Source organism: Drosophila miranda, chromosome XR (assembly GCF_003369915.1).
Source record: "Drosophila miranda strain MSH22 chromosome XR, D.miranda_PacBio2.1, whole genome shotgun sequence".
Taxonomy (NCBI): domain Eukaryota; kingdom Metazoa; phylum Arthropoda; class Insecta; order Diptera; family Drosophilidae; genus Drosophila; species Drosophila miranda.
Window position 1 is genome coordinate 10439536 of NC_046674.1, and position 13004 is coordinate 10452539.

Genomic DNA, 13004 nt, shown 5'->3' on the forward strand with positions numbered 1-13004 from the left:
AGCTCTGATCTGTTTATTTTTGTATTTATTTAGCATCATACGTCCATCGAAGACAACAAAAAAAGGCGCAAAAGGCAATGCCAAAAAGCAATCAGTAAGTGAGCACTGAATTTCAGTACAAATATAAAAATGTATTCTCCTCGCAGGGAGGCACGTCGTCATGCAGTCTCTTTTAAGGAATTTAGTAGGCTAATAGAGAATCTGCCGGGCATTGCCGAGGATGTGCAACGCGATTTCGCTGGGGATGGAGCAAACAAAACGCTGGACGAGTGCGCCCGGTGGTACTACAATGCCTTCTACAAGGACCACAGCGTTCGAAATCGGTACAAGTTCAAGGTGCGCGCTTGTGCCAAACTAAAGAAGGATAAGTTGCTCAGCCTGCCAGAGGCAGACGTAGATGAGACGCCCGAAGAGAGTCAGCATGAATCGGCTGATGATGTTGAGGTCAAAGTGGACAAGTAAGTATAAGTACCACCCCATGTACGCCACATTTTTGGCTAATTCTCTTGATCATTGACAGAATGGGAATGTTCATGTTTCCCGTAACCTTCGGCACCTTTGCAAAGTACGCGGACAAGGATAAGATATGCAAGCTTACGACACGGAAGGAAACAAACACGGAAGAAATCCAGTCCGATAGCACACAGAAACGACGTCAGTTGCAGAAATTCTACAACTCATTCTACATGTTTCCAGAAGAACGAAAGTGCACCAATATATTCCCTAAGGCACCACCTGAACTTATATTAAAGTTGCTACAACCCGGCTATCCCGTCGATGAAGAAACTGACAGCAGATTAGCAGAGCATAAAAAAAAGGGTCAATCAGTCCAAGAGATCGAGACGCATCGGGAGCCTGATACTCCTGAAGCTCCTGAAGCCAGCAGGTGAGTCCACGCTATAAATACAAATGTCCTCCAGCAGTGCGCTTCAATTTGTACCCTCGACAGCGACTTTCCCATTGTGAGCTTCCAAGTATTCGAGAAATATCTGGCGAACCTCTACGATATTGTGTGGCAGCTGAAGCTCAACGATCCCGAGTATGTGGCCAAGGGCTTTGACGAGGGGGCCTATTGCTATTACTTGGCATTTTATCTAACGCCGGAGATTCGGGACCGATACAAGTACATCCTAAGGCCGTGTACTTCGGACCTGAGTGCCCGCCTACTTGCCATACCCAGCCGCGAGGAAGCCGAAAAGCTGAGGCGCAAGTTGCCAGAGTTGATTAAACCATCGCCAGATCTGGAGCGACCCAAAAGTCCCGATTTGGTCACAGAAACAGCAGTGCCACCTATCGACTTTAAGTTCTTCAAAAAGTATATCGTGAATCTGGATGACATCAGCCAGCAAATGCGAGGCTGCGACGAGTACAAGGATTTATCCGAAGAGGAGTGTGTCGCGGAGTACTTCAGGCAGTTTTACAGCGCGCCAGAAATACGCGAGCGATTCCAGTATAAGCTGAAGCCATGTCCCGGAATGGTACGCGAAAGATTGCTGGGTCGACCGGTCTGCTCAGACGGGTAAATGAAAATATGAACGCCTTTCACGTTCAATTTGAAAATGTTTGTGCATTGCAGGCCATCGAATGGAGCTGAAAAGGCTGCCGAACAGAACCGACCAACTCCAATGAAGGATAGCAGTCGTCAGTCAGACCCGTAAGACCTCTGTTTTTAATGTTTTTGTGGCTTTTGATTGGTAAATTACGTTAATATTTATGTTTCAGGGAGCCTCTGTCTGAGGAGGAGGAGTACTGTGTCGAGTAAGAAATAAAGAATAATGATTGTGTAAAGATGTAAAATCCCTTTTTCTCTCTTTCAGAAACGATAACAACACGAACACGTTTCCAGTTACGTTCAAGGAGTTCAAGCGTAGTGTGTCGAATCTCAGCGAAATTGTACAGAAAATGCAGCAGAGCGAGGATTACGGAGAGAAGTCCGAAGAGCAGTGTGCTGAGGAGTACTACCGGGGGTTCTATTCCATGCCCCAGATGCGAGAACGCTTTGAATGTAAGTTCAAGCCCTGTCCCGCCAAGAAGTGCGAATTGCTGCTCCGCTATGCAGTGGAACCTCTTCAACCACCCGAAGAGCAGTCTGAAAATATTCCGCCTCAGAATACAATGTGGGTATATTCGCTTATAATGCAAGATTTTAGTTTGAACAAACATTACCTTTACTGCAGATTCAGAAAGCCGGATTCTTTGAGCTCCGCGCCCGATGACGTAGTTACTATTGGGTAAGAGAATGCCATATCTTTCTTGCGCCCACACAAGAGTGTTCTCATAATCTCGTGCTCCTCTCTCTGCAGCACTGCTCGCTTCAAGTTTCCCGTGTCCTTGGGTGTATTCAGGCGCTGCATTAACTACGACGAAATCGTCAGGTCCCGGCTGGGAAAATCTACCGTCAAGCCGCAGCTCCAGGCCCAGACAGCCAACCCGCAGAACCCACACTACGAAAGGAATTTCCGTCAGTTTTATGTCGGGTTCTACGCATTCCCCTATTTTCGCAAGCAACACGCATACCGATTCGACTGTGGGGGGGACAAAGAGCTGCTGCAAAAGCTGTGCGATTATGCAGTACCATTGAATGAGAGTGCCAAGCGGAAAGTGGATGATGAGGAAAAGCGCCGACGACCGACTGGTAGTCGTGGAAGAACAGAAGCTGAACCTACTTTGATGCCCAAGCCAGCCCTGGCAGAACCCTGTCGCGTCACACCAAAGATTTCCTTTGCAGTATTTTCGAAACTTTTGTACCTCGAAGATGCAGTTAGCAAAATGCTGCTGCATCCAAACTTCGCTGCACTGACGGAAGATGAGTGCCAACGGCTGTACTACGAGGCCTTCTATAGCACGCCCAGTATACGCGACAAGTATCCGTGTAGAATAAAGCCCTGCCCGGCCGGCTTGAGGGCCAACCTACTGCATATCCCCCCCAAGCCGGATAACCTGTCTGATCACAGACACCCTCAGAGAAACTTATCTGGCCAGCGCCAGAGCACTCCAGATGTGGACAGATTGTATGCGGATAGGAAAGACGAGCTTGATGGGTAAGAAATTTGAGTTTCCTGGCCCCAGGATTCTTAAGATGCATTGTCTCCCTTCCTTTCTTTCAGCAAGCAAAAGCTTAACGTGGTCAACTACGTGCCCCACAATCTGAGCTCCTACATAGCTCGTCGTGTTGCATGTCCCGAGAGAAGAGCTGTCGTTGAGAAGTATATAGTCGAAACGGTAAGGGATTTGAATGAGGCAGCGGCTATCAGTGTCTCGGGGCTGGATACAGCTAGGAGGGAAATCGGTGAAGAAGAGAAGACAGAGGCTACACCAGTGGCTGCAACGATAGACGTAGAAACTACAGCAGCGACTGGCCGTGAACCTGCAGAATGTCCAGCAGCCTCTATTGAAGTTGAAGGGAAAGTTGAAAATCCAGAGGAAAACAGAGTAAGGGGCGACACTGTGCCAGAGAGTACAACAGACAGTGTTCCAGCCAGTAACGCGAACAATCAGTGCTCTACTACTCTACCAGAGGTTGAAAAAACGACGAATGCAGGGATCACTACGTCTGTAACAGCATCCAATGAAGTGCAGGCACCAGCATCTGAGGTAACAGTAAGCAGCACAGGAGAAACAGTGCATCCTGCGGCATCTGCAGTCACTTCGAGCCACCTGCTTGAACAACTTGAACAAACAGTGGGAATCTTTGCCGCGCCGAGCCACCAGGTAGGAAGGGCAACAAGCAGCCATTGGCGCAACCACAACTAAACCCTGCCCTGTCTGTCCCTTAACAGGAGCACACTATCAAGCATTTAATCTTCCAAAGCAACGGCCTAAAGAGCACGATTTGGCGCATACTCTTCCAGCTGAGCCAAGAGGAGTTCCGCACCTACACAAGCTTCCACAATGGCGAGGCTCTCTATGAAAACGAGGGCGTGCTGCAGCGATGTCATCAGCATGTTGTGGACCAAGGCCATTGGCCACTTAATTTGTACGTGAAGCTGCCCATGTTGCGCCAACTGTTGCACAGCAAAGGAGTGGAACTGCAGTCGCTGGATCTGTTGCAGCTGTCGCCAAAGATCTTGCATTGGAGCGATCTAATGCTGCACACCGACCTCGATGAAATTGTTGAGCAGCATTACGCGGATCGCACCGGCAGGCAGATCGATGATGCGGTATTGCTGTTCCAGGAACGTGAGCAGCTTTATGCGAGCTGCTGGACGAGCGATCAATGGATACAACAAGTGCCGAAGATCACGAATGAAGCACTAAATGAGCCAATCTTTGGTGATGCTCCTGAGCATAAAAAAAGAGCTCAAACAGTCCAAGAGCTCGAGACGCATCGGGAGCCTGAAACTCCTGAAGCCAGCAGGTGAGTCCACGCTAAAAATAAAAATGTCCTCCAGCAGTGCGCTTCAATTTGTACCCTCGACAGCGACTTTCCCATTGTGAGCTTCCAAGTATTCGAGAAATATCTGGCGAACCTCTACGATATTGTGTGGCAGCTGAAGCTCAACGATCCAGAGTATGTGGCCAAGGGCTTTGACGAGGGGGCCTATTGCTATTACTTGGCATTTTATCTAACGCCGGAGATTCGGGACCGATACAAGTACATCCTAAGGCCGTGTACTTCGGACCTGAGTGCCCGCCTACTTGCCATACCCAGCCGCGAGGAAGCCGAAAAGCTGAGGCGCAAGTTGCCAGAGTTGATTAAACCATCGCCAGATCTGGAGCGACCCAAAAGTCCCGATTTGGTCACAGAAACAGCAGTGCCACCTATCGACTTTAAGTTCTTCAAAAAGTATATCGTGAATCTGGATGACATCAGCCAGCAAATGCGAGGCTGCGACGAGTACAAGGATTTATCCGAAGAGGAGTGTGTCGCGGAGTACTTCAGGCAGTTTTACAGCGCGCCAGAAATACGCGAGCGATTCCAGTATAAGCTGAAGCCATGTCCCGGAATGGTACGCGAAAGATTGCTGGGTCGACCGGTCTGCTCAGACGGGTAAATGAAAATATGAACGCCTTTCACGTTCAATTTGAAAATGTTTGTGCATTGCAGGCCATCGAATGGAGCTGAAAAGGCTGCCGAACAGAACCGACCAGCTCCAATGAAGGATAGCAGTCGTCAGTCAGACCCGTAAGACCTCTGTTTTTAATGTTTTTGTGGCTTTTGATTGGTAAATTACGTTAATATTTATGTTTCAGGGAGCCTCTGTCTGAGGAGGAGTACTGTGTCGAGTAAGAAATAACGAATGATGATTGTGCAAAGATTTAAAATCTCTTTTTCTCTCTTTCAGAAACGATAACAACAACACGAACAAGTTTCCAGTTACGTTCAAGGAGTTCAAGCGTAGTGTGTCGAATCTCAGCGAAATTGTACAGAAAATGCAGCAGAGCGAGGATTACGGAGAGAAGTCCGAAGAGCAGTGTGCTGAGGAGTACTACCGGGGGTTCTACTCCATGCCCCAGATGCGAGAACGCTTTGAATGTAAGTTCAAGCCCTGTCCCGCCAAGAAGTGCGAATTGCTGCTCCGCTATGCAGTGGAACCTCTTCAACCACCCGAAGAGCAGTCTGAAAATATTCCGCCTCAGAATACAATGTGGGTATATTCGCTTATAATGCAAGATTTTAGTTTGAACAAACATTACCTTTACTGCAGATTCAGAAAGCCGGATTCTTTGAGCTCCGCGCCCGATGACGTAGTTACTATTGGGTAAGAGAATGCCATATCTTTCTTGCGCCCACACAAGAGTGTTCTCATAATCTCGTGCTCCTCTCTCTGCAGCACTGCTCGCTTCAAGTTTCCCGTGTCCTTGGGTGTATTCAGGCGCTGCATTAACTACGACGAAATCGTCAGGTCCCGGCTGGGAAAATCTACCGTCAAGCCGCAGCTCCAGGCCCAGACAGCCAACCCGCAGAACCCACACTACGAAAGGAATTTCCGTCAGTTTTATGTCGGGTTCTACGCATTCCCCTATTTTCGCAAGCAACACGCATACCGATTCGACTGTGGGGGGGACAAAGAGCTGCTGCAAAAGCTGTGCGATTATGCAGTACCATTGAATGAGAGTGCCAAGCGGAAAGTGGATGATGAGGAAAAGCGCCGACGACCGACTGGTAGTCGTGGAAGAACAGAAGCTGAACCTACTTTGATGCCCAAGCCAGCCCTGGCAGAACCCTGTCGCGTCACACCAAAGATTTCCTTTGCAGTATTTTCGAAACTTTTGTACCTCGAAGATGCAGTTAGCAAAATGCTGCTGCATCCAAACTTCGCTGCACTGACGGAAGATGAGTGCCAACGGCTGTACTACGAGGCCTTCTATAGCACGCCCAGTATACGCGACAAGTATCCGTGTAGAATAAAGCCCTGCCCGGCCGGCTTGAGGGCCAACCTACTGCATATCCCCCCAAGCCGGATAACCTGTCTGATCACAGACACCCTCAGAGAAACTTATCTGGCCAGCGCCAGAGCACTCCAGATGTGGAAAGATTGTATGCGGATAGGAAAGCCGAGCTTGATGGGTAAGAAATTTGAGTTTCCTGGCCCCAGGATTCTTTAGATGCATTGTCTCCCTTCCTCTTTCAGCAAGCAAAATCTGAGCTCCTACATAGCTCGTCGTGTTGCATGTCCCGAGAGAAGAGCTGTCGTTGAGAAGTATATAGTCGAAACGGTAAGGGATTTGAATGAGGCAGCGGCTATCAGTGTCTCGGGGCTGGATACAGCTAGGAGGGAAATCGGTGAAGAAGAGAAGACAGAGGCTACACCAGTGGCTGCAACGATAGACGTAGAAACTACAGCAGCGACTGGCCGTGAACCTGCAGAATGTCCAGCAGCCTCTATTGAAGTTGAAGGGAAAGTTGAAAATCCAGAGGAAAACAGAGTAAGGGGCGACACTGTGCCAGAGAGTACAACAGACAGTGTTCCAGCCAGTAACGCGAACAATCAGTGCTCTACTACTCTACCAGAGGTTGAAAAAACGACGAATGCAGGGACCACTACGTCTGTAACAGCATCCAATGAAGTGCAGGCACCAGCATCTGAGGTAACAGTAAGCAGCACAGGAGAAACAGTGCATCCTGCGGCATCTGCAGTCACTTCGAGCCACCTGCTTGAACAACTTGAACAAACAGTGGGAATCTTTGCCGCGCCGAGCCACCAGGTAGGAAGGGCAACAAGCAGCCATTGGCGCAACCACAACTAAACCCTGCCCTGTCTGTCCCTTAACAGGAGCACACTATCAAGCATTTAATCTTCCAAAGCAACGGCCTAAAGAGCACGATTTGGCGCATACTCTTCCAGCTGAGCCAAGAGGAGTTCCGCACCTACACAAGCTTCCACAATGGCGAGGCTCTCTATGAAAACGAGGGCGTGCTGCAGCGATGTCATCAGCATGTTGTGGACCAAGGCCATTGGCCACTTAATTTGTACGTGAAGCTGCCCATGTTGCGCCAACTGTTGCACAGCAAAGGAGTGGAACTGCAGTCGCTGGATCTGTTGCAGCTGTCGCCAAAGATCTTGCATTGGAGCGATCTAATGCTGCACACCGACTTCGATGAAATTGTTGAGCAGCATTACGCGGATCGCACCGGCAGGCAGATCGATGATGCGGTATTGCTGTTCCAGGAACGTGAGCAGCTTTATGCGAGCTGCTGGACGCACGATCAATGGATACGCCAAGTACCGAAGATCACAAATGAAGCACTAAATGAGCCAATCTTTGGGGATGAATCTGCTGTTGCAGATGTAGAATTAAGTAAGTTTTTTACATTTGATAAGTGGGTATAATCTAAATGTAAATTTAATTCCCAGAGCGACTCTGTGGAATGGAGGAAAGCCAGGCCACGGCGATGACTATTGAATCAGACAACACCACACCCACACCATCTGGTAAGTGGTTTGCCTGGTTGCGCTTGTCCACTTACGCAGCCTTTACGAAGTCTACTTTGCTTGTAATTACAGAAGTATCCATTTGCCCGCCCACTGAGCTCAACGCTCAATCTTTCAACTTTGTGGACATGGACGAAGTGGATCCGGCTTCACAAATCCCAGAAACCCAGAATAATCCGCTTATGGAGAGCATGCAGGTTCCGGTCAAGCAGGAGGCGATTAAGTTCCTCGACAACCTGCGCGGCAGCTACATCAACAGCCAGGAGTTCCTGTGGGAGAGCATTGATTCGAACGAACAAATTATTAACTTGGATGTCAGTCAGGAGTCACTTTCGGCCTTGCCTTGCTTTGCCATCCGCAGAGCTACAGAACTTGCGTCATCGAGTGCAAATGCATTTCCACAGTTTCCAGAAAGTGAAAACCACTCTAATATTTCGACGGAGCCAGAAATTATAGAGACTCGGCCTGCACTTATACAGGCAGAGGAAGCTGTTAAGCCCGAGCCCAAGTCCGAGCCCGATTCCGAGCCGGAGCTTATGCCAGCGCCTGTGTCGATAGCAATGGCTCAGCTGAATGTGATGGAAAACGAGGCGCTGGTACCGCCGCTAAATGAGCGCCTAAAACAAAAACATAAAATGCCTGCCCCAAACGTGGTGGCCACCAAGAAGCCGCGTCTGAACGAGAAGGTGCCGCAGTTGCGACACGAGTTCCGGGCCCTGCCGCTCCACGCCGTGGTACGCATCGAATCGAACGACTTTGTCCGCGGCCTAGAGGACGAGCAGCCAACCACTTCCTTGCTAGTCGCTTCTGAAAAGGACTCTACAATCACCGCCTCGCAGGATTTTGCGTCGGGCAACACTCTTCTAGCATCCTCCCAGCTCGACGTCCTATTGAATGCTCCGAACGTTACGGTGCGCAAGGTAAATGACAATGCTGTTACTGTTGCAGGTAGTGACAAGATTAGCGACAAGGGGCCCCCGCCTGAAGCGCAGAGTTGCGTTATCTTTCGAGACATGGAGCGCTATCGATACTTTAGAGAACTGACAACCGAACAGATAATCAAGCACAGAATCGATGGCTATATCGTGGGCAGTTCCTATCAGGATGCTTTGATCAAGATAAACAGCAAGTTATGCAACGTGCGCGGTGCGCTGATCGAAACATTATTTCCCCATATGTCCGCCCGACTGCGATCTGATTTGCGGTACATGCTCTGTGATCTGGGGGTTTACATCTTTAATTGCCGCTGGCTCGCGTACAAAGATTCCACCCAGGACCTGCGTGCTCGTGTGCTGTCCATGTTTATGGACGTGGTCCCCCAGTTTGTACACTTCCGCGCCGAGTTCGACAATGCGACTCGAGAATGGGCCACGTGCAGCACGATTGATAGGTGTGACCCGGAACCCGTTGGGCGACGGCCCAAATCCGATGTCGGGGCGGTGCTCAAGCCAGGCGTACTCGGGCGCATGATAGCATTGAAGACGCAACTTCGTTGAATTTTAGTTTTGTTAATAAAAAGTGTTTTTCGTTATTTTACAACCGACAAATTGTGTTTGTATCTTTTCAGAGACCGTAGTGCCATTAAAAAAGACTCCACTTAACTATTTTGGGAAGAGGAAAATTAAATTTAACATATATTTCGATATATGGGTACTGGAAACATGCACTAAATAAAGCCTAGTGCAGTGACTCACACTGTTGAATATTTTGGCAAATAAACTTTTTATTTTGGATAAAGGAGAAGGTTTTCACCTAACAGGACGAGCTAATCGCTCCGGTTGGAGCTTATCAGGATGGATATGAGGCCATCAAAAGAGGAAAAGAGGCAGCATTGCCCGGACGCTCAAGTTGCGTGACGAGTTAAAATAGCCGCATGTGGGGGGATCGTGTGCCAAAATATCATGGTTGTGGCGCGTTCTGGGGTACCTCCTACTTAGATCTTATTCAAAGCAGCTTGGTCCAGATGCGGAGGCGGAACGGTTCCCCGGGACACGTCGGCTATACACAAAGGCCGTATAAGCAGCAGAAGACGCTGAAAATGAAGTGTGTTTGGCATTTGCTAACCGCGGAATAGCACCGCGGAATAGTGAGCTACTCTTATGACGCTGGTAACGTGAGTCTCCGCATGATAAGCCACCTCAGGCGGAGCTGGTCTGCCACATGCTCTGCGCCATCCTGCTGCAGCCCTATTTAAAGAATTACATTGACTTCTTTGATCATTGATCATTGACTTTGATTCTCCGTAGTGCCGGTCAGCTCGAAGAGCTGAAGAGACAGAAGTCTTCGTGGTGCAATGATTTGGGGGATGAGGAGCAAGCTGGAGTACCTGCCCAGCGTGAAGCGGGAGATTTTCAATAATGTAAACTTCAATATGAGCAGAGACTACAAAACGTTTGTACTGCGATACTAGTATAGTACTACGTATCTATTTCAAATACGAATTCAACATATACATATGTACATGATTAAGCTGTGTTCCGATCATGGACAGAGAACGATTTACCACGAAAATTATGAATTTTGAAGGTGAAAGATATCGTGGTCTTTTTTAACGTAAAGATGAAGGATACGATTGATCTAAGAGAGGAATCATTATTCTTATTATTATTTTCCGCGGTTTAACTCATGTTGTTGTCCATTTTTTGAATAAAGGGCGCTCAAGTCGTAATATTTCGGAATATTTGTCAGGATCAGACCGTATATTTTATCGAAAAATCCGCGGTTGCACTGATTTTCTTGCCACCATATCTAGCTCGCACACCTTGTAAATGTTATACTTCTTATAGTACTTTCCAGTATTTTTTAAGACGCGTTATGGATCCACCCTCCTGTCGAATGCACCAATGTAAAAACCGTGTAGAAATTCTATTTAAAGCCCTGTCCCTGGCCAAATGGAATTAGTATTCGTGATCTGCATTAAATTCATGATCGTTTTCCAACAAAACCTCAATTTTTTCAAACATGTCGGAATAAAAGTTTTGTCAAAAAGTGAATAACGGAGGTTTTTCACACTGTCGCTTCCATGGGGCTTATTTGAAAAAAAAATGTAGTTAATATGTACCAATATGTGTAGTTAGTCTGTAGTTAACATATAAGACAATTCATTTTGTGGAAATTGTTGTTAACCTTCTTTTTTAAACATTATTTTATAAACAAGTAAATAAAAATGAGAGGCTCCAGATAGGCAGTCTTGTTGGAAAGTCGTTCGTTAATCAGACAAAATGATGTGTTCATGGCTGAGGGTTCTAGCTAACTAGTAATATTCAACCGAATATAAAAATCGAGGAATACGATGGAATAATTGAATACAAATAGCTCGTCAGTATATTAAGGGTATATTTTGAAACTGTGACGTACATTCGGTATATTTCTGAGAGTCAGGTTAAGACTAAGCGGCGCATCTAAAGTTTTCGTCCGTTCTTACTCCGCGATTGCACAGCGTCGTCAGCCACTTTTTTCGTTGCTTTCCGCGCTCGCTAATTCATTTCACAGCAGAGGCTGTGCGCTCTCGTGTGCGAAAACCAATAAAGCAATTATCGGTACGGCTCAGATAACGTGAAAGCCCATTGACCAATTACTAGCAAGTGCACGTGCATAAGTTCACAAACGGGTCTTCTGTTCCATTCCCCAAACCAAAGTTGTGACTGTGCAGAATTATCACACATTCTGCATATACATACGTACATATATTTACTGTACACACAGCGTGCACCACCCCCTCGCAGCAGAAGCGCAGGAATTTTGCGCGTGGCCTGGCCATCGAGCAGTTTACAATTTTTCGAGATAACTTTACAAGCTGCTGCGAATTTTCTTGGCACTTAATTTGTCTGCATTTTTCCACAACGAAACTTCTTTGATTTCTTTCACTCGACTTGTGCCGTGGCCCACACCCCACACCCTACCCCACCCCCACACTGCCTCTAGACAACTGCATATACTACTGCATATGTTTCATTGAATTGTGAATATAAAAAGTGTAGCGATATAACGATAAACACTTTTGCTTGCAGCAACTTCAGTTGGAGTCAGAGCCGCACCTCCTGCTGCCAGTCAGGCAGTGAAGCAAAAGCAGCACCAACTTCGATTCCCAAGCAAGCATCCAGCTTCGGTAAGTAATAAAAACATACACGCCTTTCTTCCTACCACAAGTATATACAGAAATCAGAACAATGCAGCAGAAGCAGCAGCAGCAGCAGAAAAGTAAACGTGTACACGCTTGTCGCGGGCCCTTTGCCGTTGGGCGGTTCTTTTGGGTCACCGAACTGGGCGGCGGGTGTGCACTCAGTGCCTCTCCATTCAGGTAGACGTCCCTCGGCCCGTATTTGTGCGTTCGATATCTGCATTTTGACAATTGATGTAATCCCTGGGATTCCCTTTAAACCTGCCTCTGCTGCTCTTCTGCCTGGGTCTAGGACTTGTTATTCCTGATTTATCCTGTGTGTGTGTGTGTGTGTGCTGTGTGTTTCCCCCCGGATGCATAACCGGTTGCTAGTCATTATCATATGGGCAGAACGACGGGGATTAATCATCTGTTTATCGGATTGTTCTCTGAGTCACTGCTGCTGTTGTTCTTGAAGGAAATCTCTCGGCCTCGGTATCGGTCTCTCTATGTAATTTGTTTAATATTATCATGTTCAAGCTGCAGACAATATAATTCGATTTAAAAGGTCATGCTCATCACAAATTTACTGACAAAATTACACAGTGCAGAAAATCCTAGAGAGAGAAACAGAGAGAGAGAGAGAGAGGGAGGGAGGGAGAAAAATCAATATGTGTTAACAGAATTTTGTGGCAAGGAAATTAAAACGAGCTGATGCACAATGCACCGTGCACCCTGATATATTCCTTAAATATTTAAATAAAATTACACACATTTGATATTTGGTCAGAATATATTGAGTGCAACCGAAATAAACATCAAAAGTGGGTTATGTTTGCCATAAAGTCGACTTAATTTACGACTGCAGCCACGAATGTGGGTTAGCGTAGGTCCAGATAAGGCCACACCACCCCCCCGCCCCCGACCACACTCCCCACCACCGCAATGCCCATTCCAGCACAAAGGAGAGCGGAGCATAGAACGATCTAATCTTGGAAGCAGCAGACAGAGCAAGGCAGTTGGGGCTT

At 47.4% G+C, this 13004-nt stretch overlaps 1 protein-coding gene across 5 annotated transcripts; it reads left to right on the forward strand.

Annotated features, from left to right (window-relative positions):
- Position 1: 1 nt before the first annotated feature.
- On the forward strand, positions 2 to 9592 carry LOC108165396 (protein telomere ends associated-like). 5 transcript variants are annotated; one of them, XM_033387221.1, is made up of 18 exons: positions 2 to 94; positions 147 to 458; positions 521 to 886; positions 950 to 1519; positions 1577 to 1654; positions 1723 to 1758; positions 1818 to 2117; positions 2178 to 2231; positions 2304 to 3041; positions 3108 to 3711; positions 3780 to 4357; positions 4421 to 4990; positions 5048 to 5125; positions 5194 to 5226; positions 5286 to 5588; positions 5649 to 5702; positions 5775 to 6511; positions 6576 to 6677. In XM_033387221.1, the coding sequence occupies exons 1-18, from the start codon at positions 78 to 80 to the stop codon at positions 6587 to 6589; spliced, it is 5442 nt and encodes a 1813-aa protein (XP_033243112.1). In that variant the 5' UTR covers positions 2 to 77; the 3' UTR covers positions 6590 to 6677. The 5 variants fall into 5 exon arrangements, with proteins under 5 accessions (XP_033243112.1, XP_033243114.1, XP_033243113.1 ...); XM_033387223.1 differs by lacking the exons at positions 3780 to 4357; positions 4421 to 4990; positions 5048 to 5125; ... (2 more) ...; positions 5649 to 5702; positions 5775 to 6511 and adding exons at positions 7218 to 7743; positions 7800 to 7877; positions 7950 to 8797; positions 9445 to 9592 and having other exon boundaries at positions 3108 to 3145; positions 6584 to 7149; XM_033387222.1 differs by lacking the exons at positions 3780 to 4357; positions 4421 to 4990; positions 5048 to 5125; ... (2 more) ...; positions 5649 to 5702; positions 5775 to 6511 and adding exons at positions 7218 to 7743; positions 7800 to 7877; positions 7950 to 9414 and having other exon boundaries at positions 3108 to 3145; positions 6584 to 7149.
- The last annotated feature ends 3412 nt before the right edge of the window (positions 9593 to 13004 follow it).

Bases quoted from the DNA above. Each gene is read 5' to 3' on its own strand.
- LOC108165396 (XM_033387221.1), top strand. The intron at 1,655-1,722 runs GTAAGACCTCTG...TTTATGTTTCAG, and splicing joins AGCAGTCGTCAGTCAGACCC to GGAGCCTCTGTCTGAGGAGG. The intron at 5,227-5,285 runs GTAAGAAATAAC...TCTCTCTTTCAG, and splicing joins GAGGAGGAGTACTGTGTCGA to AAACGATAACAACAACACGA.